The sequence below is a fragment of the Myotis yumanensis genome, unplaced genomic scaffold (genome assembly GCF_028538775.1).
Source record: "Myotis yumanensis isolate MYYU_CA2020_CCGP unplaced genomic scaffold, mMyoYum1.0.hap1 SCAF_10, whole genome shotgun sequence".
NCBI lineage: Eukaryota > Metazoa > Chordata > Mammalia > Chiroptera > Vespertilionidae > Myotis > Myotis yumanensis.
The window spans coordinates 54,386,686-54,409,909 of NW_027223761.1; the positions used below are offsets into that span (position 1 = coordinate 54,386,686).

A 23,224-nucleotide genomic window follows, 5' to 3' on the forward strand; every position below is an offset into this window, starting at 1 on the left:
TAACACTTAACATATATAGTATATAATATTTAAATGTTTTTTAACTTAAAAGTTCTGCTTCTCTATACCAACTACAGTAACAATAATAATAAAAGACTAACAATAAAAACAGGTGATTCTTTCATGCAAGTATCTACTTATGTTTAGGTAGGTAGATAATATCACATATATTTCCAAAATCTACATTCTATCTGTGGCTGGGTATCTGAAGAATCCCTCAAATCTCTGAATTTATCTTTCTCTTATTTATGAAAATGTAATATAAATTTTAAATGGTCTAGACAAGAATGAAGAATATAACCACCTTTTTCCCTTCATTCTACAAGACCTATCTTTCACCAATTTAGTTTTCTGTTGTGACAAAGGCTCCCCAATTAAGCCTTCTACACAACTAAAATGCTATTACTTTGAATACTATTTTTCAAGTATGATTCCTCCCTAAACCTAACAAATACTGGAAAACATTAACTAGTTTTTGTTCCCATTGCTAATTGGATACCTTCCAAAAGAACTGGGATTGGTAGGTGGGAAGAAAGGGTGTCTGCTTTTTGTTTCTCTATTCCTTTAAAAGTTCTTTCTCCCTAAAACTCTTCTCTGACTCACACTTATTAGTCTATCCTAAGTGCTATTCATTTCCAATCTCTGCTTCAAACAGTAATGATGCTTCTAATTTCCCCATTACAAAAGTTATGTTCTAGGCTCTCCTACCACCACTTCTATGTATGGCCCCATCCATTCCGTGTGCTAAGACTGGACTATAACAGGATAAAGTGACATCAGAATGAGAAAAATAAAATCTAAAATCTAAATCAAATTCCAGATTCACTATTTACCATTAAGACTTCAGGTGTGTTAATTAGCTACTCCATTTCAATTTCTCCATTTTAGAAGTAGGAATATCAATAATTTTCACAATAATATATTGTAAAACATATTTACAGTACTTTTAAGTTTAAAGCATCATTATCAATATTAGATATTGTTAGTTGTACTTAGTATCATATTTTATTGGTAAGCTTTTCCTTCATTTTAATAGACTATTCTTTCATCACTTTTCCAATAATATATACTTCAAGAAACAGTCCTTTTAACAAACAAATTAAGAATCGTTAAAACAATAATGTTTAAATGCCTATGGTTCTATGAAGTTAAAATAAGAGATAAAATGAGGTTTGAGGCGTTAATTCACAAATTCATCACTTAACCCAGTAATTTTTAAATGATGTTACTGTGCATATGGTGATAAATTAGTGATGCTACATTATGTAACTTCAACTGATCTCCCATTATGACCAAGAGCCAACAAATGAAAGACAATTAGCCAGTGTAAATCATTTAGTCTGTGACAATAGTTAAGGAACCACCACCACCTTTCTTTTTCAGGAATCAAATTTACAATCCTGTCAAGAACACCATGAATTAAACAAGTAAACCAACTAACTAAAGACCAAAATAATACCTGAATATTTTAAATACAAAGATTAATTCTATCCAAGAACTTCACATTTAAAAAAAATAAAACAAAGCCCATCCACCCATGAACCAGGAGGTCACCAGTTTGATTCCTGGTCAGAGCACATGCCTGGATTTTGGACTCAATCCCCAGTAGGAGGCATGCAGGAGGCAGTCAATTGATGTTTCTCTCTCATTGATGTTTCTATCTCTCTATCCTTCTCCCTAAAATCAATAAAAACCTATTTAAAAAAATAAAATAAAAAACCGTTGACAAAATAGTTCACTACCCCAGTATATTAAGTCCATTATCTTCATCAAAGGTTTATTAAATATTTACTAAGATACTATTATGCACCGAGCATTCTTTTCTGGGTACTGGAGATACCAAGATGAATAAACCCAAGTCCCTGTTTTCAAGAGAGATAAACATGCACGGGATGCTATGAGAGTAGAAATAAAAGAAGAAAATGCCTATGCAGAGGGATAAAGGAGCAATTTTATTACAAATGCTATCTATCCATTACTTGCCAGTGATGGCTCATTTGGCCAACTGGACGGGGGAGAGGAGGTGTCAATGGGTGGAGAGAAGGATCCTGTCCTCCCTAACCAAACAAGGGCATCCAACATAAACATACATGCCCAATGGAGACAAACCTGAAAGGAAGATAAATATCCCTGAAAGGAAGATAAACAACCTGGCTGACTGAAGTGAAAAATTCAGAAAAGCAAACATTTGTGACATGGTTGAAAAGACTAATATGAATGAAGTCTTTCACTAACAAAATAAGAAGTCTTTTACTTATCAAGTACTTTTACATTTTATAATGTTCACATATCTATATCCTTCCTATATATTAAAAGGCTAATACAGTGGGGCCTTGACTTACGAGTTTAATTCGTTCAGTGATGGGGCTCGTAACTCAAATTACTCGTATGTCAAATCAAAAAGTGAACGAGCGAGACACGTGATGCTGGGCTGATGTTGTGACGTTCACTGTGACGTTCGCTGCGCCAACTAGCAGTGGGGTATCTGAAGCTGGCTCATAACCCGAATTTTAGCTCGCAACTCAAAGCAAAAAATCGGCCGAGACACGGCTCGTATCTCGAAAACTCGTTAGTCGGGACACTCGTAAGTCAAGACCCTACTGTATGCAAATTGTCCCCTCGGGAGTCCAACTGACCAGGAGTTCAACCACTTGCTATGGCGTGTGCTGACCACCAGGGGGCAGCACGGAACGAAGGAAGGCCCCAATCGGCCCTGATTGCCGGCCAGGCGTAGGGACCCTACCCATGCACGAATTTCCTGCACTGGCCCTCTAACATATCTATCTTACCAAATAATAGACAAACATGTAAATTAACCGTCCCTCCACTATGCTTACCAGCCAATCAGGAGTATGCAAATTAACCCAACAAAGATGGCGGTTAATTTGCATACGTAGGGGCAAAGCGGCTGAACGAAGACTGAAGGCTCTGTCCGGAGCCATGAAGACTGAAGGCTCCGTCCGGAGTGAAGGCCTGGGTACCGGGTGCCAGAGGAAAACTGGTGCCGGTAGCCAGGGGAACGGAAGGCCTACTGCACAAATCTTTTTGTGCAACGGGCCTCTAGTATATATATAAACTGGGAATACACTAATTAGCAGAGCATCACAACCGCTCAGGAGGAGCTGCGCACGCAGATGGGCAGGAGGGGAATGCGTGCCACCCCACCCCAGCGGCCGTGGAGAGACTGGGGCTGGGGGCAGGCCAGAATGGAGACAAAACACACAGGAGCACCTGCCCCCACCCTAGTGGACACAACACAGCAGCTGGGGGCATGTTCCGAATGGCCACGGCGCAGCTCGAAGCACACACCCACCCCAGCCGACACAACGCGGCGGCCAGGGCTACGTGGGTCAAGTGCGGATCCCGGCCCCCCAAGGGGCGCCTCCTCGCACGATTTTAATTGTGCACTGGGCCTCTAGTGTATATATGTAAAAAAGCCATTATGACCAATTGACCAGTTGCTATGATGTGCACTGATTACCAGGGGGCAGACGCTCAATGCAGGAGCTGCCCCCTGGTGATCAGTGCACTCCCACAGTGGGAGTGCCGCTCAACCAGAAGCCAGGCTCACCACAGAAGAGCAAGCCCAGCTGCGGCAGCAGAAGTCTCTCCCGCCTCTGCGACAGCATTACCAAGCGCTTCCCTGCCCCCCGCAGGCGCAGCAGGGAGCCGGAATGAGTGGGAACAGCATGGCGCCCAGCCCAGCTGGGGCTCCCCTCCCAGGCCACCTGCCTCTTGCACACTGCACACTGCTACATTCCTCAGGGGATGTCGGACTGCTGGTTTCAGCCCGATCCCATGTTGCCGGCCCAATCCCCAGTAGGGAGGAGCCAACCAACTGTTTCTCTCGTATCTATGTTTCTCTCTATATATATCCTTCTCTCTTTCTCTCTCTCTAAAATCAACAAAAACTTTTTTTTAAAAAATCTACCTTCACATCAAATTAATGATGCATTATTTCTATTTAGAAGGCTTTTTCAAATACCTGTGCAATCTATAGACTGAAATCCTCAAAACTCATATGTTGTCACTATTAACACAGTCTATAATCAACTTATTGTAAAAAGTTTGAAGCAGCAAAATTTCATTCTCAGCTTCAAGATCAACAAAACTCCTTGCCTTCCCTATTTTAGCACTGGCAGCAGAAAATATACATACACTATAGGCACAATTTTGAAAAACAATTCTAATCATGGACAAGCTTCACCTAAAATAGCCAAAAGCAACCTGGAGATGAGATATACCTAAAGGTCATATGATTAAAATCCATACTCTCTCCACAATCTCATCTCAGACAATTGCTCTAATTGTATTACTCCTTACAAACAATCTGTCCTTCCCCCAGCCACAAAGCACCCTATTTACCCTCCATAGTTAAACAACCTCTTTTGTTCCCCAGAGTTCCAGCAGTACTAAGCAGCTACAAATGTTTGCTCATACTCTTTCCTCTACCTGAAATGCCTACTGCTCCTCACTGATTATCATTTAAGCCCCACTTCTCTCCCTTTTCAAAAGCAGTATCTCTCTCCTCTGATTTTCAATGAACTTATCTCACATTTGCCTGGTACTACAACTATCTGTATATGTCATCTTCCCTACTAGACTAAGGACATAACCAGTGATTTCACCTTTGGATTTCTTAATCTTTCCCAACACAGTGACTTTGTTATATAACAGACACTCAATATGTAATTGCTAATGAGTATACTATTTCCCCCAAGATTAATATCTTGTTTGGTAGAGATCCAGCTTTAAACAGCTAGGAATGACTGATAATTAATATATCATTTGTAGATAAATAGATGTTGATAGTTAAATCATATACATAAAAAACACCAAGAATCTTATTGACTTTAACTGATTTATCAAACCTTTTCTAGTCATACTGAACATCATCAGATATTTTGTCTTTAAGTTCATTCATAAATTTGGAACTCAAAAAGACTTGATTTCCCAACAAGCTCACAAAAGTAATGAGATCACAGTACTTGATTTTATTCATTTAGTGGCCCAAACCACCATGCATAACAATCTTCAGTGGTTCGATTTCAGGTGCCAAACCTTATCTAGCCCCCTGCACAAATGGCAATAGGATTGTGCATTCCTTCCTTCCTATCCCCCTCCCCTTTTTAAATATATTTTTATTCATTTCAGAGAGGAAGGGAGAAGGAGAAAGACAGAAACATCAATGATGAGTGGCTGCCTCCTGCAACCTCCCACCTGCAACACTGAGGATCGAGCCTGCAACCCAGGCAAGTGCCCTCGACCGGAATCAAACCCAGGACCTTTCAGTCTGCAGGCCAAATCAGTCAGGACCCTTCCTAATCCTTTCAATAACCCTACCACAAATTACCTGGGAAAAGGAAAGAGTACATTCTCAGTTCTATAACACTGGCATCTAAAGCTAGGAAAGCAGCTAATTAATGAGAGAAAAGGGAATTCTATAGTGAGGATTTGAGGAGGGTTGAAGAGACGAGTCTATAAACTCTTGTCCCTATAAGACATTTAAGGGATCTTTTTCAAGCCTCATTTTCCCATTCCCATTAACATTTTGCATTCCACCATATAGCACTACTTAAAGTTTTCCCCAAATATATCATAATGCTCTTTCTTGCTTATATGTCACTGCATGTGCTCATTTAAGAGAAACCCTTCTGTCCATCTGGCAAATCATTATCCATCCTTAAAATCTGCTACCTCCTCTATGAAATCAATACTTATCTACTTCAAAATTAATTACTCCAGCCTCTACTACTTTATGTAAAAAAATTATGCATTTATCTCAATGTATTACAATTATTTACTTTAACATTTTCACAATTAGATCTCATGTTCCTTTTAAGATACGAATCAAGTGTCATTCATCTTTAAATTATTGTCTAGACCTTCATCGCGCTCCCTTAGCACTACACTTACTGCTTCTGACCAGGGTTTTTGCTGCTATTGCTCAATGTTAAACAGAATTCAATCTCAGAACCTATTCCCCATATTCTTGCTCATAGAGCAAGCAAAAGATTTTAATACTGTTTCCTAGAGAATTTTACTAAAACATGAAATAAATTATTTGCTCTTATAATTCTTTCTCCACTCGGGCCCTTCTCTAAGAAAAATAGTCACAAAAAATGGTAACTCTTGGGTCTTCAGGTACACAAATGAATTAAGATTTATCTACATTTCATTTTCAAAAGAAAATTAATTTGGATTTTCAAAGACAATTCATTAGAGTCAATTCAGGAGAGAAAGAGTATATAGCTAAAGTAAGTAAAGGAAAAAGCCAACCAAGGCCAATGCCCAGTTAACTCAATATAGCATATTACAGTCAGATATTTCATTTCTGACTATATTTTGCACTTTAAATATTTTGCCAATGTCATATAACAAAACACACAAGCACTTAGCAAACAAGGCCTTGTAGCATTCTGCTATCAAATGTGGTAATAAATCCAGGACTCCCTGAAATTCAATTTTAACCACACACAAGAAAATAATAATCTACACTAATAAAAGAGAAAGATGCAAAATGACTGTACCTTCACAACGCCCCACAGCCAATCAGGAGTGAGTATGCAAATTAACCCAACAAAGATGGTGAGTTAATTTGTATACGCAGGCGCCAAGCAGCTGGGGGCAGGGCGGCTGCGTGCCGGCGCCAAGCAGCCTGCGTCCCGGGGATAGGCGTCCTTGGGAGCCAGGCGGCTCTGGGCCTGTAGGCCCGTGCACAGGCCCAGAGCAACCGGGGTCCTGGAACACTCCCGGCCACTCCAGGCCTACATGCGCGGATGCCAAGCGGCTGGGGGCGGGGCTGGAACATCCCCAGGACCCAGGTGCTTTGAGCTGGCGTGCACGCAAGTGGCTGGGGGTGGGGTGGGAATGTCCCCCACAGCGAGCGAGCAGACAGCAGGGCCCTGCTTGCCCCTGGCCATGGCAGCATGGGGCAAGCAGTCCCCACAGGGCCCCCACAGAGAGCAAACACCAGGGTCTGAGGTGGCATCAAGCAGGCAGGTCCGCAGAGATCAGAGAACCACAGGGAGCAGGCCTAAGCCGTCAGTAGGACATCCCCTGAGGGCTCCCAGATTGGAGAGGGTGCAGGTTGGGCTGAGGGACCCACCCTCACCCACCCCTGTGCACGAATTTCGTGCACCAGGCCCCTAGTCATAATAATAAGAGAAAGAAAGAAAAGCAGAAGAAAACCCAATATTTGACTAGCTAAGCCCATTTGTTTTAAGCCAAATATACCAATAATAGGTAGGGAATGAAATAAATAATATTTTAGAGTGTCAAGCTGCCCTAATTTTACATAGTCTTCTGGAAGTTTATTTCCCAACTTCCATAATTTCTATCATTTTCAACCAATAAAAATGTTCTTGATCATGAAAACAGAAGTTCAAACAACCACTACTCACAACAAAGATTATTACTCCTACAGTAATCTCTCTTTTATATAAAAAAAATCCTAAAACTGTTTGATAACACATTAGAAACTACCCATGAAAATTCCATCCTCCTTCATCTGTTCAGCATCTTTTTACTGCATAATTGCTAAAGGCTGTACTTAGCACAGTAAAAAACATACACAAGGGCTCTCTATAAATAAACATAAAAGCTATAAATAATTACAACATATAAAGTGTCATCATGAGGAAGTATAAGATACTATGGAAACACGCTCACTATTCTATGTGGACAAAAATAACTGCTTACTGATACTCATGCAACCATGTATTTATCTTAATACATTTAAAAGACTACACTGAGAATCTAAAAAAAAAAAAAAGTTTTAAGTGGTCCATCCAACTGAAAGAATGTTTGATCCAAATATTTTCATTTATCAGTCAATGAATTATACACAGTATTTTGTAGACTGCCATCAAGAAAAATTTTCCTCTTGCTCACTAATCTCTATTTCCACATTACACAGAGGTAACCGGGTTGTACTTCAAGTCAACTTCAAAGGAAGAAAAAAAACCCTAATATCCTTAATTTTCCTTAATATCACTTAGCCTCCTCACACCATATATAAAAATTAACTGAAAAGTGATCAAATCTAAAAGAGCCAAAAACTATAAAACTCGTAGGAGGAGGATTAAGTGTAAATCTGTGTAACTATGGGTTAGCCAATGGCTTCTTAGATATACCAAATGCATAATCACATAAAAAACAAAACAAAAATTAAATAAAATTAAAAACTTTTGTTTACCAAAGGGCACTATCAAAAAATTAAAAAGATAAGCCACAGGATAGGGAAAAAAAATGTGCAAATGATATAAGGATCTAGTATCTGAAATTTGTAAAGACTTTTCTAACATCCCAAATATATGAAGAACCAAATTTTAAAATGGGCCAAGGGTCTGAATAGGCATTCTCTCAAAGATATGCAAATAGTCAATAAGCACATAAAAAGATGCTCAGTATCATTAGTCATTAGAGAAACAAACTAAAACCATAATATACACTTAACGCCCAAGAAGTGACTACAACAAAACTTAAACTAAATATTTAAAAAATCTGAAAACAAGTATTGGCAAAAATGTGGAGAAATTGGAACCTTCACACATTGCTGTCAGGAATGTAAAATGGTGCAGCTGCTGTGGAAAACAGTCTTGTAATTCCTCAAAAAGTTAAAGTCATATTTGACCCAGCATACGTCCAGGTTGCAGGCTCGATAGCAAGTAGAGGGGGTGCAGGAGGCAGCTGATGGATGTTTTTCTCCCTCTCCCTCTGTCTTTAAAAATCAATTTTAAAAATCTTGAAGGGGAGAAATAGTCTGCCAATCCTCTTCAACATGAGTACCACCCGCTATTTACTTTTTGGTATATACTTGAGTTACAGTAAAATTTCTGCATATTAGATGTATTTAAAAGGGATATTTCTATTTGTTAAATATCCACAAGATAGCTGACTCTATTACCAGCACATGAAGTTTTTAAATATACACACACATCATGAACCTTGTTCTCAGAGCTTATAGTCACATGAGACCACCTAATTATTGATATAATCACTAATTATATAATTAATCAGTAGAAACATGTACATTAAAATATAGCAACTGAATATACCCTATGAAGTAATTTGTAAAGTGTATCTGCAATCTTTAGTGAGGAAAAAAGTTTGGAAAGCACTTCAGGCTTTCTCAACCACTACTTGGAAGTGTCCCTTGATAAAATTATGGTCCCTAGGTTGGTTACAAATAGTAAGTTTATGACTATAAATACTAGCACAATTTCAGAAATCATTGCTGAAATTCCAAGTGTTCAGAGGGTATTTCCACTAGCCTCTGAAATCAATGATGGTCTAGATTTAGTGTTTCAACTATCATAATCATCAATACTATCACTCTAATCCTTGCCTCATCTATCTATCTATCTGCCTAATATGCAGTGTCTCGAGAGTTCAACCAACTGCGAGTTCCACTGCTCGCTATGACGTGCGCTGACCACCAGGGGGCGGCAGGGAATGAAGGGAAGCCCTGGCCGGCAGCCACTAGGGACCCTACCCGTACATAAATTTCATGCACTGGGCCTATAGTACCTTATAAGGTTTCATTCTAGGCCTTGGCCCAGTAACTCAGTTGGTTAAATGTTCCTCCCGATAAAGGCAAGGTTGTGGGTTCAATCCTGGGTCAGGGCACCATACAAGAATCAACCAACTGCCCAACCAGTGTGGCTCTATTTCTATTTTACACAGTCCATTAAACACAAGGCTCTTTTCAGCGGTTCTCAACCTGTAGGTCGCGACCCCTTTGGCAGTCGAACGACCCTTTCACAGGGGTCGCCTAAGACCATCCTGCACATCAGATATTTACATTACGATTCATAACAGTAGCAGCATTACAGTTATGAAGTAGCAACGAAAATAATTTTATGGTTGGGTCACAACATGAGGAACTGTATTTAAAGGGCCAGAAGGTTGAGAACCACTGTCTTAATGCCTCATGTGTTTCCATACAACTTGTTATAAAGTTTTTATCAATGTTACTGATTGACTTTATATATAATTTTGTAACCATGTAATTACCATTCATTGCAACCAAGATAACTGCTATACTAAATATCTAGTACTAGAATAGATCTCTATGCTGTGTTTAGAAGTTGTTCATGGAAAAGTCGGAGCTGTGAAAGATTACCTGTCATCATTCAATATTTACTGAACACCCACAGGACTACTGTTAGGTATTTTGGGGAGAGATATAAAACAGTACAAAAACAAAAAACAAACCCAGTTCCTATTCTACTGAGAAAATATACATGAACCCAAAATACATATAAAAGCATGATACTAACTACAGTTAAACAAAATTATAAACTTTAGTGATAACAATGTTTGAATGACAAGACCAGCAGGAGTTAGTCATTAATGTCTTTATGAAAGAGAATACTATAAATGTGAATGTTAACAAAAGCATGTTAATTTAAAGAAGGAAAGATGGAATATTTGTGTCTAAGAAATGGTACATGCAAAGTCTAGTAGTGTAGGGGGAGTCAAGAACTTTTTTGAGCACAAATGGTATCTAACCTGATTGGCTGAAAAGGAATAACTTAGGTGTTTTTAAAAAAGTGAGGAAAAATGGATTAAGAATCTCAAATAATGACAAGCTTTATTAAGACCTTTTAGGAAAAAAATAGATATTACTGTTAGACTCTTTTTGCCTCCAGCCATCCGCTTTCCAAGTCACAAAGCACATTCTTTCCAATATACTTAACACATTAAGTGCCCAGTCAGTCACTGGTGACTGACACTATACTTTCCGTCCAGAAGACAAGTAGGACGGGCACTTAACAAGGGGGCAGACTCAGCAAGCTGAACAGGGTCGGTAAAGAGCGAGGATCCCGGACTATGAGAGGGATGTCCACCAAGGGGTCCCGGACTGTGAGAGGGTGCAGGCCAGGCTGAGGGATCCACACCCAACTCCCCCGAATTTCGTGCACCAGGCCTCTAGTTCTAATATAACGAGAAATCCTTAATAGTCTGGTAACCTGGCAAATTACAACCCTGAACATAATATTTAAGACAAAGTTTAGGTTCATCGAAATTCCCTATTAAAGGAATATTAGTAAAATCTAATTGCTCAGAAACTATTCATGAAAAGAACCATATACACAATAAACATACAAAATTCTAAAAAGTCAAATCCAAAAATTTCAGATCTCTAGAGAAATGTATAAAGCAGTTTAACTAGAAACACACTGAGATAGAACACAAAGTAACGGAAATGCCACTTCAGCCATCAAAAAGAACAGGAAAAGCAAATACTAAGCCTTTACTTTGAAAACCTAAGCCTACATTTTCTTGCTAGGGTTCTAACCTCTTGCCAAGAAGCTTTTAAGTTTATTTTTCTCCTTTGATATTAAGGGAGAAATCATGGAATTAAGCACTTTGGAATTGAAGAAAAAAGAACAGAAGTGACTTTCCATGCATCACAGAGAACTTTCACATTAAACATCTAAATGATAAGCAAGATCAAAATAAACAATTTTACTTAAAACACTTCTGACAATTTAAATGGATTATTTTTTAACAATAATGTACTTTAAAAATATCTAATTAAATATTTTATACAAATGATTCATAATCTGATGAGAGAAAAAAGGCCGAGTCATGTCATATGAAGTTTAACTTCTCACCCAGCACTCTAAATTCAGACACCTTCAAAAATTATTCAAATACACAAAACATATAGTAAACATAAACAGCATTTCTATAAGGATAAAAAACAAATATGTAAAGTCCAATAGCAAGTATTTTTAAAACAAGCCCACCAGTGAAGCCTAATTACTTCACAAAGATATTTTAGAATTTGCTAATCTATGTATAAAAGGCTAATAAGCAAAGTGTCCCCTCAGGAGTTCGATCACTTGCTATAATGTGCGCTGACCAGGGGCAGCACAGAATGAAGGAAGGCCCCGGCCGGCAGCCAGCAGCCAGGGAAGGGAGGCCCTGGCTGCCAGCCGGGAAGTCCCGATCAGCCCTGATCGCCGGCCAAGCCTAGGGACCCTATCTGTGCATGAATTTTGTGCACCGGGCCTCTAGTTATAAATAAGGCAGCTACAAAAATGGCTGTATGTCACATTCTCTTCAGTTTCTCTTTTAAAATACATAGTATTCCGTAACATAATTAGACAGATCATGGAGGAAAAAATTTTTACATTTATGGAGTTCTACTATGTAACTCAGGTTCTTGACATTTGTCATATAACATAGTCAGATTTTATCAATACCCACTTAAATGACTCCATTATCATTTTCTGTATTTCAGAACTCTTAAAAACTAAGTGACAGAATAGGTCAAATAATAAAAATTGAAAATATAAACCATACTAGAGGCCCAGTGCACGAAAATTCATATACTCGGGGAGGTCCCCCTGCCTGGCCTGTGCCCCCTCGCAGTCTGAGACCCCTCAGGGATGTCCAATTGACGGCTTACGCCCGTTCCCCAGGGGATTTGGACCTAAGTTGGCAGTCAGACATCCCTCTGGCAGCCTGGGAGCCTTCGGGGGGATGACCAGCCATGAGCCAGCTTCTGGCTCAGCTGTGCTTCCCCCGTGGAAGCACACTGACCACCAAGAGGCAGCTCTTGCATTGAGCGTCTGCCCCCTGGTGGTCAGTGTGCATCATAGAACCAGTCATTCCTGGTTGTTCTGCGTTAGCATCAATTTGCATATTGCCCTTTTATTATATAGGATGGTTAATTCTTATGGGAAAGAATAGTAAGCCCATACATTAACTATAAAATAACTGTGAAACAAGATCCATTTGGAAAGCCCCAGTAACTTTTTTTCTAAACAAGAGACATCTTGGTACAGATTTTCCACGTAATATCTTCCTCACATGCATCTTGCAAATCAAATCCTGGTTACTAGACACTTTCTTGACAGTATGCAAACAAAGCACCCATTGGATCTCAAGACATTAAAAATCAATACATCTATGGGAAGAGATCAACCAAATAATTTGTATGCATATATGCATAACCCATGGACAAATAGTGTGGTGAAGGACAGAGGCAGGAGGCGAGCTAGAGGGGGTGTTAATGGGAGAAAACGGGGATATTTGTAATACTTTCTACAAGAAAGATTTTAAAAATCAAAACGTCTGCTTAAAAGGTAATTATCTTGAGTACATTTCAATATCTTATATACATTTTCAATGGTTACAGAAACCACTAATTGAAATTCACCTTCTATATATTCAAGATTCACAAATTCTTAAAAAATCCACAGAAATACATACTATAGGGTGTCCCAAAATTCACGCAAGATTTTAATTTTGTGTGAGCATTAACAACAGAAAAAATAAAAGCCTAATTTTACTTGGTTTATTGAATCAGATTCTAATATCTGTTGCCCTTTGATTTCAATCCCTTCAATTTGATAAGCATTACCAAGTACCAATTATGGCCCAGGAGCAGGGACAATGAAGACCAATGAAGACCACGGCTTTGCGTATGTGCCAGCAAAGCCATGGAGGCTATTTACCTGATGTGCTATTCCGTACATAACCCTATACTGTATACTTTATGAATCAATAAAAAATTTACAATTTTTAATTATAAACCTGTGTTTTCTATCAAAATTACTTCTTGCATGAATTTTGGGACACCTTATATATCTGCCATAGAGATATGCTTATAATAGACACTTAATAAGAACACGACCTTGATTTTGTTGTAGAGAATGTAAGGCAGATGGTGGTTGGAATGAAGTTTCCCTGAAAATTAACTGAAAATATATGGTTAAAAAAGTGAAACCAGTCCTGGTTGGTGTGGTTCAAAGGTTAGTGCGTCAGCTGGGGTATCAAAGGATCATGGGTTCAATTCCAGGTCAATCAAGGACACATTCCTTAGGTTGCAGGTTCCACCCTGGCAAGCAATAGGTATGTCTCTTTCACATCGATATTTCTCTTTCCCCCCTCCCTCTCTAAAAAAAAAAAAAAATTGAAAAAAATATCCTTGGATGAGGATTAACAAAAAAAAAAGTGAAGCCATTACAGCCATTAACATAAATGTTATATTCCAGTGAAATGTCATCATGTAAATGCCCACGGACAGTAAATTAAATATAAAGAAAATTATTCATATAAAAAAAAACTAAAGGTTGTTAAATCTTTAGAATGTTAAGAATGTTTTCTATTTAAGAATTTATAAATTTAAAAACTGTGTTTGTCTATACTTCAATCATTATGGATGTTTTAAGTATTCTGTATGTTCTTTACCTGGAGTTAGAGACTACTTTCCATGCATATGGCTTGCCTCTCCCATAGCTGAGAGAGAGGGTTAAATTAGATAATGGTTATGAAGTGCCTAGAAAATTGAAGTCCTTTAAATTTATGTTTGAACTCTTAGGGGCTGCTATTCTTCTATCTTGAATATAGATGGCCACAAAAGGCCTGGAATTAAAAGCAAATCATGTTCAGTTTTACAAATATGTTTCAAGTTTGACAACTCTAGACACACTAGAGACTCTAGTTAACACTATTATCTATTGATGCCTATAAACAAAGCAAAACACCTTTCTTAAACAAGTGTATAATATAAAATTAGTGAAGCCATAATTCATGGATTATAATAATCACTTCCTAATATGGAAAGACCTCAGGGAAGTACACAGAAACCACATCCACACTGTAAGGATTATAAAGGTGAAAAGTCCTAAGTATATTTTTGTTAAATACGAATATTTAAAAATTGAAATTGTCAGGAAAATTAAATAAATAAATAGATCATTTTCATTAGATTCCACTAAGTAGGCAATAGGTTTGAGGGTTCATTAAAAGGTGCAAGAGAATTAAGCCTTCACTAGAAGAAAAACTTCCCATTAGAGGAAAAATTATCTATACATTAAAGCCTAAAATTCCTGGTGTCAAGACCCAGATCTGTCTGTAAAAGACTTCAATTTTCTCAAAAGTAGATTAACGTGTGTATGGAAGGTGTTTAGAAAAAAAAAAAAAACTGGTCAGACCACGCTTAGATTTATTTCATTAGTGAGAACTGGTTGAAAATGCATTTTAACTAGGAAAAATAGTATCACTGGATTTTAAAAACCTCACTGAAAAGAAACAGAGTAGGGGCTCCTTATTTATATGAATTTTTTAAATCAAACATTACCAGAAATATTCAAGTTCTGAATAAGTGGGAGTTTATAAACACAAGTGGTAGAGAAAACGAACTACAAATGTGAGAATACACTCCTAACTTAATCCCAGTTAGCATCTGCAGTAGCTTCTATTACAAGAGAAAAGGTTAACATGCAAAAAAACCCAAGTAAATATCACCATCCTAACCTAACGTAGACTATTTTCACCTTTTTGGTAACGTGTTTAAAAAAATTGCTAAATCTGAAGTAACACAAAAACCTTTATAAGGACTTTTAAAAGCTCTACATTCGTGTTATAATTTATCATCTTGAAGTGAGGGAAGAAGACAATAGCTCACAGTTATTAGTAAGTTCTTCACTTGCCCCCATCATCAAAATAAAAATAAAAAACACATTGTTGGCCAAACCATAAGGTTGGGCAAAGCAAGCCAAGTAGTCATTCGAACAGAAATAAACAGAATTGTCTACTTCAAATATCAGATAAACCCCCAAAATCAGTTTTTATGCATTTTAAATAATTTTTGTTTATTAAAATGTCGCCATTTAAATATATTCTGCACTCTCTACACAGGCAAGGACTGCGAGTGAAAAAGCAGCCTGCATGACTCGTGCATGAGAGAGAAGAACCAAGCAGTGATGATATATATTTTTTTCCAGCGAAGGAACCAGTCACAATGAATAATGGGTTTGTCTGTAGCAATAACTTGTTCTAGCAGTACTTCATGAGCAAAGTATCTTGGAAGAATTCACATTTTGTACTTTTTTAAAAAAAAAAGTTCAAGCCTTACGGCCAGAGTCCAAATGAGAAATCAAAACAGGCCTCCCTGTCAGTGAATTTCCTTTCAGGACATGCTCACTCTTGCTTTGATCAGTAAAGCAAAGTAACTTTCATGAAGAATGAAGTCAGTCAGGCTAATGTGTCTAGTAGACTTGTAAAAGAGGAACTTATTATTGTACCTATTTCCCTGCAAAGTTTCAGGTCAAAGCTCCACTGAGTCAAAGCTTGAGTAATCCACTGAGCTTTGTACCTTGAGGTAAAGGAGTGGAAAGAAAAAGGAGGCTATTACAGGTGGCTTCCAGGTTTGGAAAAAGTTGGGAGGAGTTAGGTCTACTGGTTGCATACAAGTTAATAAATGGAGTAATATTACGCCGTGTAAGAAAAGCTAAGCCCCCAGAAAGATAGCCAGCATAAAATTAAAACGGAGTCCAAACCCAAGCATCATCTCACATCTCTCGCCAGTTTCTAAAGAGATGTACGTTATTTGTAGGTTTGATCATTAATCCATTTTGTATTCCAGAAGTCTACGCTTCACACTCAAGCCTCTAAATTCAAACTGCCAGGTTTGCTAACAGTTCCAGGAAATGATACAATGTTACCAGGATCAGCAAACCCTCTCCCAGACAGTATCCCCATCAGAACAAACAACAACAACAACAAGGCGCAATTTACCCCGGTCAAAAGCAGGAAAATACAAGGATTAAATTCCACCAGAGGTAACTAAAAATTAACTTTCCACAAAGCTTTCCCTGCCCCAAACGGAATCCTCTTCCTTCCGCTCCGACGCAGAGAGCCATCTGGGGCAGGAGTCGGGAACTGACATGCTACTGGAAATAACAGGGGACGAAGGAACCTAACTGAAGCTGCAGAGGCAACGACACGGAACCCAAACGTGGGTGGCCGAGGCGGAAGGGCCGGCAGCCCGGGCAGGGACGGAAGGGGACCGTGGAGCAGAGGGAGCAGGGATCGCTTCGAGGGAGGCAGCGGCGGCGGGGAGAGTGAGAGAGAGAGAGAGATCCGAATTCACGCCACCAGGCGTTCACCGAAACCCGGAGGAGGCTAACGGGAAACAATGGGGCAGGGAGACCCGGGGCCAGCGGAGAGCCGCTCGGGACAGGGAGACGGGCGGCCGGGACCGGTGGGAGGAAGGAGCCGAAGGCTGCAGTCCAGGCGGGCAGCGGGGAGGTGAGCGGCCAGGTGCCGGGGCCAGTCGGTCGGGTGTGCCGACGGGGTACCGTGGCGCCCCCGTCGGGGAAACGAGGGTCCCCGGGGCACCCGGAGGGGAGTGGCTTGTCAGGGGTTTTTCGACGGGGAACGGAAGCCGTGAAGGCAGGTGTGTGCCGGGAACCACGAGCGCACAGCGAGGACGAGCTCAGCACCCGCCGCGCCAGACCCGTCGGCGGGGAGGGGAGAGGAGAGGCGAGGCAGCGACAGGGGGGTAAGAGAGGCGGGGAGGCGGACGCGGGCCGCGGGGCCGGCTTCACTCACAGTCCAGGTGCTTCTTCTTGGGCCCCATGATCTCGTGGGTCGTGGCCTTGCATACTGTCTTGGAGACCGCGGAGCCGGTGACACTGTGCTGGGCGGCGGTGATTCGGTCCGTCAAGCTCTGGCCCGACATCTCGGCGGCTCCTCCGCCACCCCTGCCTTTCCGCAGCCGGCGGGGACCGGGACCCCCAAGCGCCGGAGGACCCCCGCCCCCCACCGCACCCCCTACCCCCACCGGCTCCTTCTCCGCCCGCCGGCCTGGGGCGGGGCTCAGGGCCGCGCGCTGACACCCAGCCCGGAAAAAAACCCGGCTCGTGTCCCCCGCGGGGTCAGGCACGGCGCCGGGCGCTCCCCGGCCCCCGCCTCAGCTCAGCCCACCCCTTCGCTGGTCAGCTGGAGCCGGACAGGCTGAGAGGGACAGGCAGCTGCAGGAAAATGGCGGCGCCAGGCTCCTCCTCGGAGCTTTCCGGGCTGCCCCGGGTCACGTGACTGGAGCGCCGCCCCGCCTCCTCCTCCCGCCCCTTTTCCTTCCCTTCCTTTTCAACGCCCGCCCTCCCTCGCTCAGCGAGGGAAGAGCGGGGCGGTGCCCGCGCGTTACGTGATGGAACCCGCCCGGCGGGCGCAACAGGAGGCCCGCCCGAGGCCGGGGTGCGGGGTGCGCGGCCGGCCGCGTCACGTGACGCTCCCAGCCAACAGGTCGCCGGAGGCTGTCCGCAGGGTCACAGAGGGGGCGGGGCGGATCAGGGGGCGGGGCGACGGAGGGGCGGGGACTCCGGCGCGCTGGGGGCGGCCACGCCCCTCTCCCACCCGACTCCAAGGTTGTCCTATGATTGAAACCAAAAGCATGACAAAGAGGAGGTGCAGCTGCCTTAACAGCCCTCCTTTCGCCCCCCATCACCCCACCCCCCACCCCGAGGAAGGAGCTGTCAGGCTCCTGGCTTCCCAGGCTTCCCTAGCAGAATCAAGAATATGTTCAGGGACGCCCCCAAGGCCATCCTCCTGACTGTAAGGGAAAGGAAAAGGCTTCAGTCGCCCAGCTTCTGAGCCTGCCACAGGCCTCTCCCTGTTGTGGAACTGTAGAAGCTCCCCCTGCTTACTGAACCCAGAAGTGTTGGAGGTTTTCCCCTTTTCTTGATAGACTTGGAAATGTCACCTGTTTTTGTTTCTCTCTTTCAAAACTCGACCCTTTGCTGCCAGTCTAAATGTAGATACTAACCAGCCAGTTCTATCTCTAGTGCTCAAACAGGACAGGAATCACATAAGTTTCACTAGAATTTGAAAAAGGAAGTAGTAGGATGATGTCAACCAGAGATTAACCTGAACCCTATAAGGCTAGCTGATGTGATGATTAAACCACAGAAGGAAGTGAGAGGAGTGGTAAATGGAGGAATCCCATTCAAAAAATTGAGGCATCAATACCTGCCATCCCCTGATTTAGTCTTTCTTCTTTTCTCTTGCATAAATCAGATTTTCAAGGAAAAAAAGACATTGACACTACCCGGTAGGCATTTTAGAGAAATTATTATATCCTGTGATTTTGTTTTATGAGATCCAGATCTATTAACAAAGCCTTTTTATGTTATTAGGGCCCCACATTTAACTCAGGTTTAGGGATTTAAAAAAATACATATTTTTATTGATTTCAGAGAGGAAGGGAGAGGGAGAGAGAGATAGAAACATCAATGATGAGAGAGAATCATTGATTGGCTGCCTCCTGCACGCCCCCTACTGGGGATGAAGCCCACAACCCAGGCATTTGTCCTGACCAGGAATCAAACCATAACCTCCTGGTTCATGGGTTGATGCTCAATCCCTGAGCCACACAGGCTGGGCTTGGGATAAGTTTTAAAACATATAGTTAAATTACCATGACAGTCCTATGTAATCCTGCTAGCTTCAAATGAAATGCTAACATACTCAGAAAGTCTGTGTATACCATCTGCCAACCAAATCTAAATTACTGTTCTTCAATCTAGTGATTCTCAAAAGATGCAAAGCTAATAGATAGTTAACATTTTATGTAGCATATCATGAATTTTGTGGTATCCTCCCATTTCCATCCCCCCCCCTTTTTTTCACTATGGCTGGTGGAATTCTGTAACACCATGCTTTTGCCAAGAACATACAGTTCTTAAACCAGCAGGCTTCCTCTTTGTCAAGCCAGCCCCAAATTTCATACAACTGTAATGACTTCCTTCAGTGCATCTGCAGTCCATCTGTGGTTTGGTGTCCAGCTGCCCTGTTTCTATCTGGCAGTGGAATTACCCAATTCTCAAGACACGTCAGCCATCCTTGCTACTATTCTATGGATTCTACTGAATAAGTTGCAATTGGACTGCGAGCTGTGTGCTGTTAAGCCCCCTGATGAGGTCATCATGAGCATGGCGTTGAGCTATCAGTAGATAAGTATTTCATTCTTGGGGAAAATGTTGCTTGAATGAATGGATGAAAACATTTTGAAGTCATCCATTTGGAAACATCAAACCTCTCATTTGATAAAATCACATTTACATCATGTCCATCCCATAATTATCTATCTGGAGCATCATCATTATTGCAATATTTTATTAATTCACTATATTTCAAAAAATATGTATTGAATACCTACTTCGTGTCAAGCATTGTTCTAGGTGCAGAATACTGTTCTATTGGTGAACCCATCAGTGCTTTGGGAACTAATCAGCTCTTAACTTTGATCACCAACTTGAAGCATATTTGTATTAATCATAAATGAACAGAACTAAAAACAGAAGGGAAAACTAGAATAGCACATGATACTTCCTAGGTTCCCCAAATTAAAAAGTATGTTTCCCAAATTAAAATAGTGAGGTGTGCGGTTTAGGGGAAAACAGTTTTGTTTTGTTTTTTAATGTCTTCTATATACTAGGAACACTACATACATTAAGTTTTTCATTTAATTTTATCACCTGGCTTGTGTGGCTCGATGGTTGAGGGTCAACCCTTGAACCAAGAGATCACGGTTTGATTCCCAATCAGGGCATATGCCCAGGTTGCCGGGTAGATCCCCAGTGTGGGGCATGCAGGAGGCAGCCCATCAATGATTCTTCCTCTTCATTGATGTTTCTCTCTCTCTCCCTCTCCCTGCCTCTCTAAAGTCAATAAAAAAAAATACTAACATATTTAATTTTCTCATTACTATAATTCTGAAAGTATTATGCCTATTTAATATGAGAAAAATAAGTTTTAAAAGTTAAGTCTTCAAAGTCCTAGAATCCCACAGATAATAAAGTGGCAGAAGCAAGATTTAAAAACTCATTGTCTTTCTGTAACCTTACCTAAACCCTTTAGACCATCAGTTCTCAACCTGTGGTTCGGACCCCTTTGGGGGTCAAACGACCCTTTCACAGGGGTTGCCTAAGACCATCGGAAAACACATATATAATTACATATTGTTTTTGTGATGAATCACTATGCCAGTAATGGCGAACCTATGACAGGCGTGTCAGAGGTGACACGCGAACTCATTTTTTTGGTTGATTTTTCTTTGTTAAATGGCATTTAAATATATAAAATAAATATCAAAACATAAATCTTTGTTTTACTATGGTTGCAAATATCAAAAAATTTCTATATGTGACACAGCACCAGAGTTAAGTTAGGGTTTTTCAAAATGCTGACATGCCGAGCTCAAAAGGTTTGCCATCACTACACTATGCTTTAATTATGTTCAATTTGTAACAATGACAATACATCCTGCATATCAGATATTTACATTACGATTCATAACAGTAGCAAAATTACATTTATGAAGTAGCAACGAAAATAATTTTATGGTTGGGGGTCACCACAACATGAGGAACTGTATTAAAGAGTCCAGGCATTAGGAAGGTTGAGAACCACTGCTTTAGACAAAACTTGTACAACTGCCAATACAGGTTAAATTTATTCAACAAATATTTCTTGCCTGCATACTCTATGCTAGGCATTGCTAGATGCTAAAATATAATAATGTGTCAGACAAACATGGTCTCTGTTCTCAACTACTTATATTTTAATTGGCAACAGATGAAAATTAATATGCTGCACCTCAAGCAACTTGGTAATGTCTATGACTTAAAAGTAAGAAAGTGAGCGAGAAAAAGAGTATGAAAGAGAGGATGGACCAAAATTTTTATTCCTTATTACTTCACTCAAGCACTTTCCAAAATCTAGCAAGCCTATAGCTCCCTATTCCCACTCTTCTTAGACATTAGGATTATCTAAATTATAATCTTTTGACATTCTGTTAGCTAAGCTAATATGAACACCTAGCAAACCCTTCCTCCCTCACCTTTCTATATTTATACTTCCTGATGCTGCCACATCAGTTAAAGATCATAATCTTATATAACCTTACCAAAAGTAAGGACATTTCCTTGAATGTAGCTGAGTTCTCTTGCCAGAACCTCAAAGTAAATTCTCTGCTTCCAATTGTGGGATACTTATTCAGGCTTTCAGCTTCCATAATGGTGATAATAATAAAGGGTGTCCCAAAATTCACGCAAGAAGTAATTTTGATAGAAAACACAGGTTAATAATGAAAAATTGTAAATTTTTTATTGATTCATAAAGTATACAGTATAGGGTTATGTATGCAATAGCATATCGGGTAAATGGCCTCCACGGCTTTGCTGGCACATACGCACTCTTTTGTTGAAATCTTCCATGACCGTTTTGCCTAAATGTGGCTGAATTTCGATGAGACTCATTTTCATCTTGATGGCTTGGTTAATTGACAAAATTGTCACATTTGGGGTTCAGAAAATCCACGAGTGATTGTTGAGAAACAAATGCATCCACAACGTGTCACTGTTTGGTGCGGATTTTGGGCTGGAGGCATCATTGGACCATTCTTCTTTGAAAATGCGGCTGCTCAGGCAATAACAGTTAATGGTGCTCGCTATCGAGACATGATAATCCAGTTTTTATGTATGCTATTCCATACATAACCCTATACTGTATACTTTATGAATCAATAAAAAATGTACAATTTTTCATTATAAACCTGTGTTTTCTACCAAAATTACCTCTTGCATGAATTTTGGGACACCCTTTATGTAACTTCGTTGATTACTGACCTTGTGTCCTAAACACATTACATGCATTATCTCAGTTAAACCCTCAAACTACTTCATGACCTTAAGTTTGTGTTGACCAAACTCTGTTTCCTTTTCTCCTGAGCACACAAACTTCATTTCCAGGCCTCCTTTGTAATTAATTAGGGTCATATGACTGATTTCTCTCCAACAGAATGTGAACAGAGTTAAAAAAGCCACTTAAAGCTGGGCCCAAAGAACCTCTAAACACACCTACACATAAACACACACACACACCAACACATGCTTCACATTCTCTTTTTTCCTCCTATCTACCCTGTGAATGAAGACTTCAAAGAATTTAGAGGAGTCAAAACCACAAAATGGAAGAGCCCTGAGGCCCCAAATTAATCCTTGGAGGATTGCTGCCCAGGAGAAATGTAAGACCAGGAAAACCTGTGTTGGATTTGACTTGTTTTATTAAATTGTGCCTCTGAAATTATACACTTCTTTTCGCTCCATTTTACTAATGAAGAAACTGAGGACTAAGAAAAGTTTAGTGACTTGCTTAAAATGCTCAGCTATTAGGGGAGCTAGAATTAGATTGTTATGCCCAGATTTCAGGATCCCCAAGAAACCAACAGGGAGCCAGCAGTCCGATGCAAAAGCATAAGAGTCTGCATTTCGAGCTAGCTTGAGCTCCCCGTCCACCAGACTCACCGACACATCGGCTAGCCAAGTGGCCAAGAGACAGAACCCCGCCTAGAGACGGGTTTTAAAGGGGGGGTTGGAGTAAGGGGAGGAGAAAGGACTGTGCTCTGCCGATTGGCCAG

The 23,224-nt window shown here is 40.7% G+C and overlaps 1 protein-coding gene across 12 annotated transcripts in view; it reads right to left on the bottom strand.

Annotated features, from left to right (window-relative positions):
* The window catches only part of PICALM (phosphatidylinositol binding clathrin assembly protein), a 106,460-nt gene extending 88,882 nt beyond the window's left edge, over positions 1-17,578 (bottom strand). For 10 of the 12 annotated variants that reach the window (XM_070425799.1, XM_070425797.1, XM_070425798.1 and 7 more), the window contains exon 1: positions 17,359-17,567. In XM_070425799.1, coding sequence (XP_070281900.1) covers positions 17,359-17,488 — 130 coding nt within the window. In that variant the 5' untranslated portion in view covers positions 17,489-17,567. Of the gene's footprint in view, positions 1-17,358 lie in introns of all 12 variants that reach the window. The other 2 variants (XM_070425800.1, XM_070425801.1) reach the window with 2 other exon arrangements.
* Between the last annotated feature and the right edge of the window lie 5,646 nt (positions 17,579-23,224).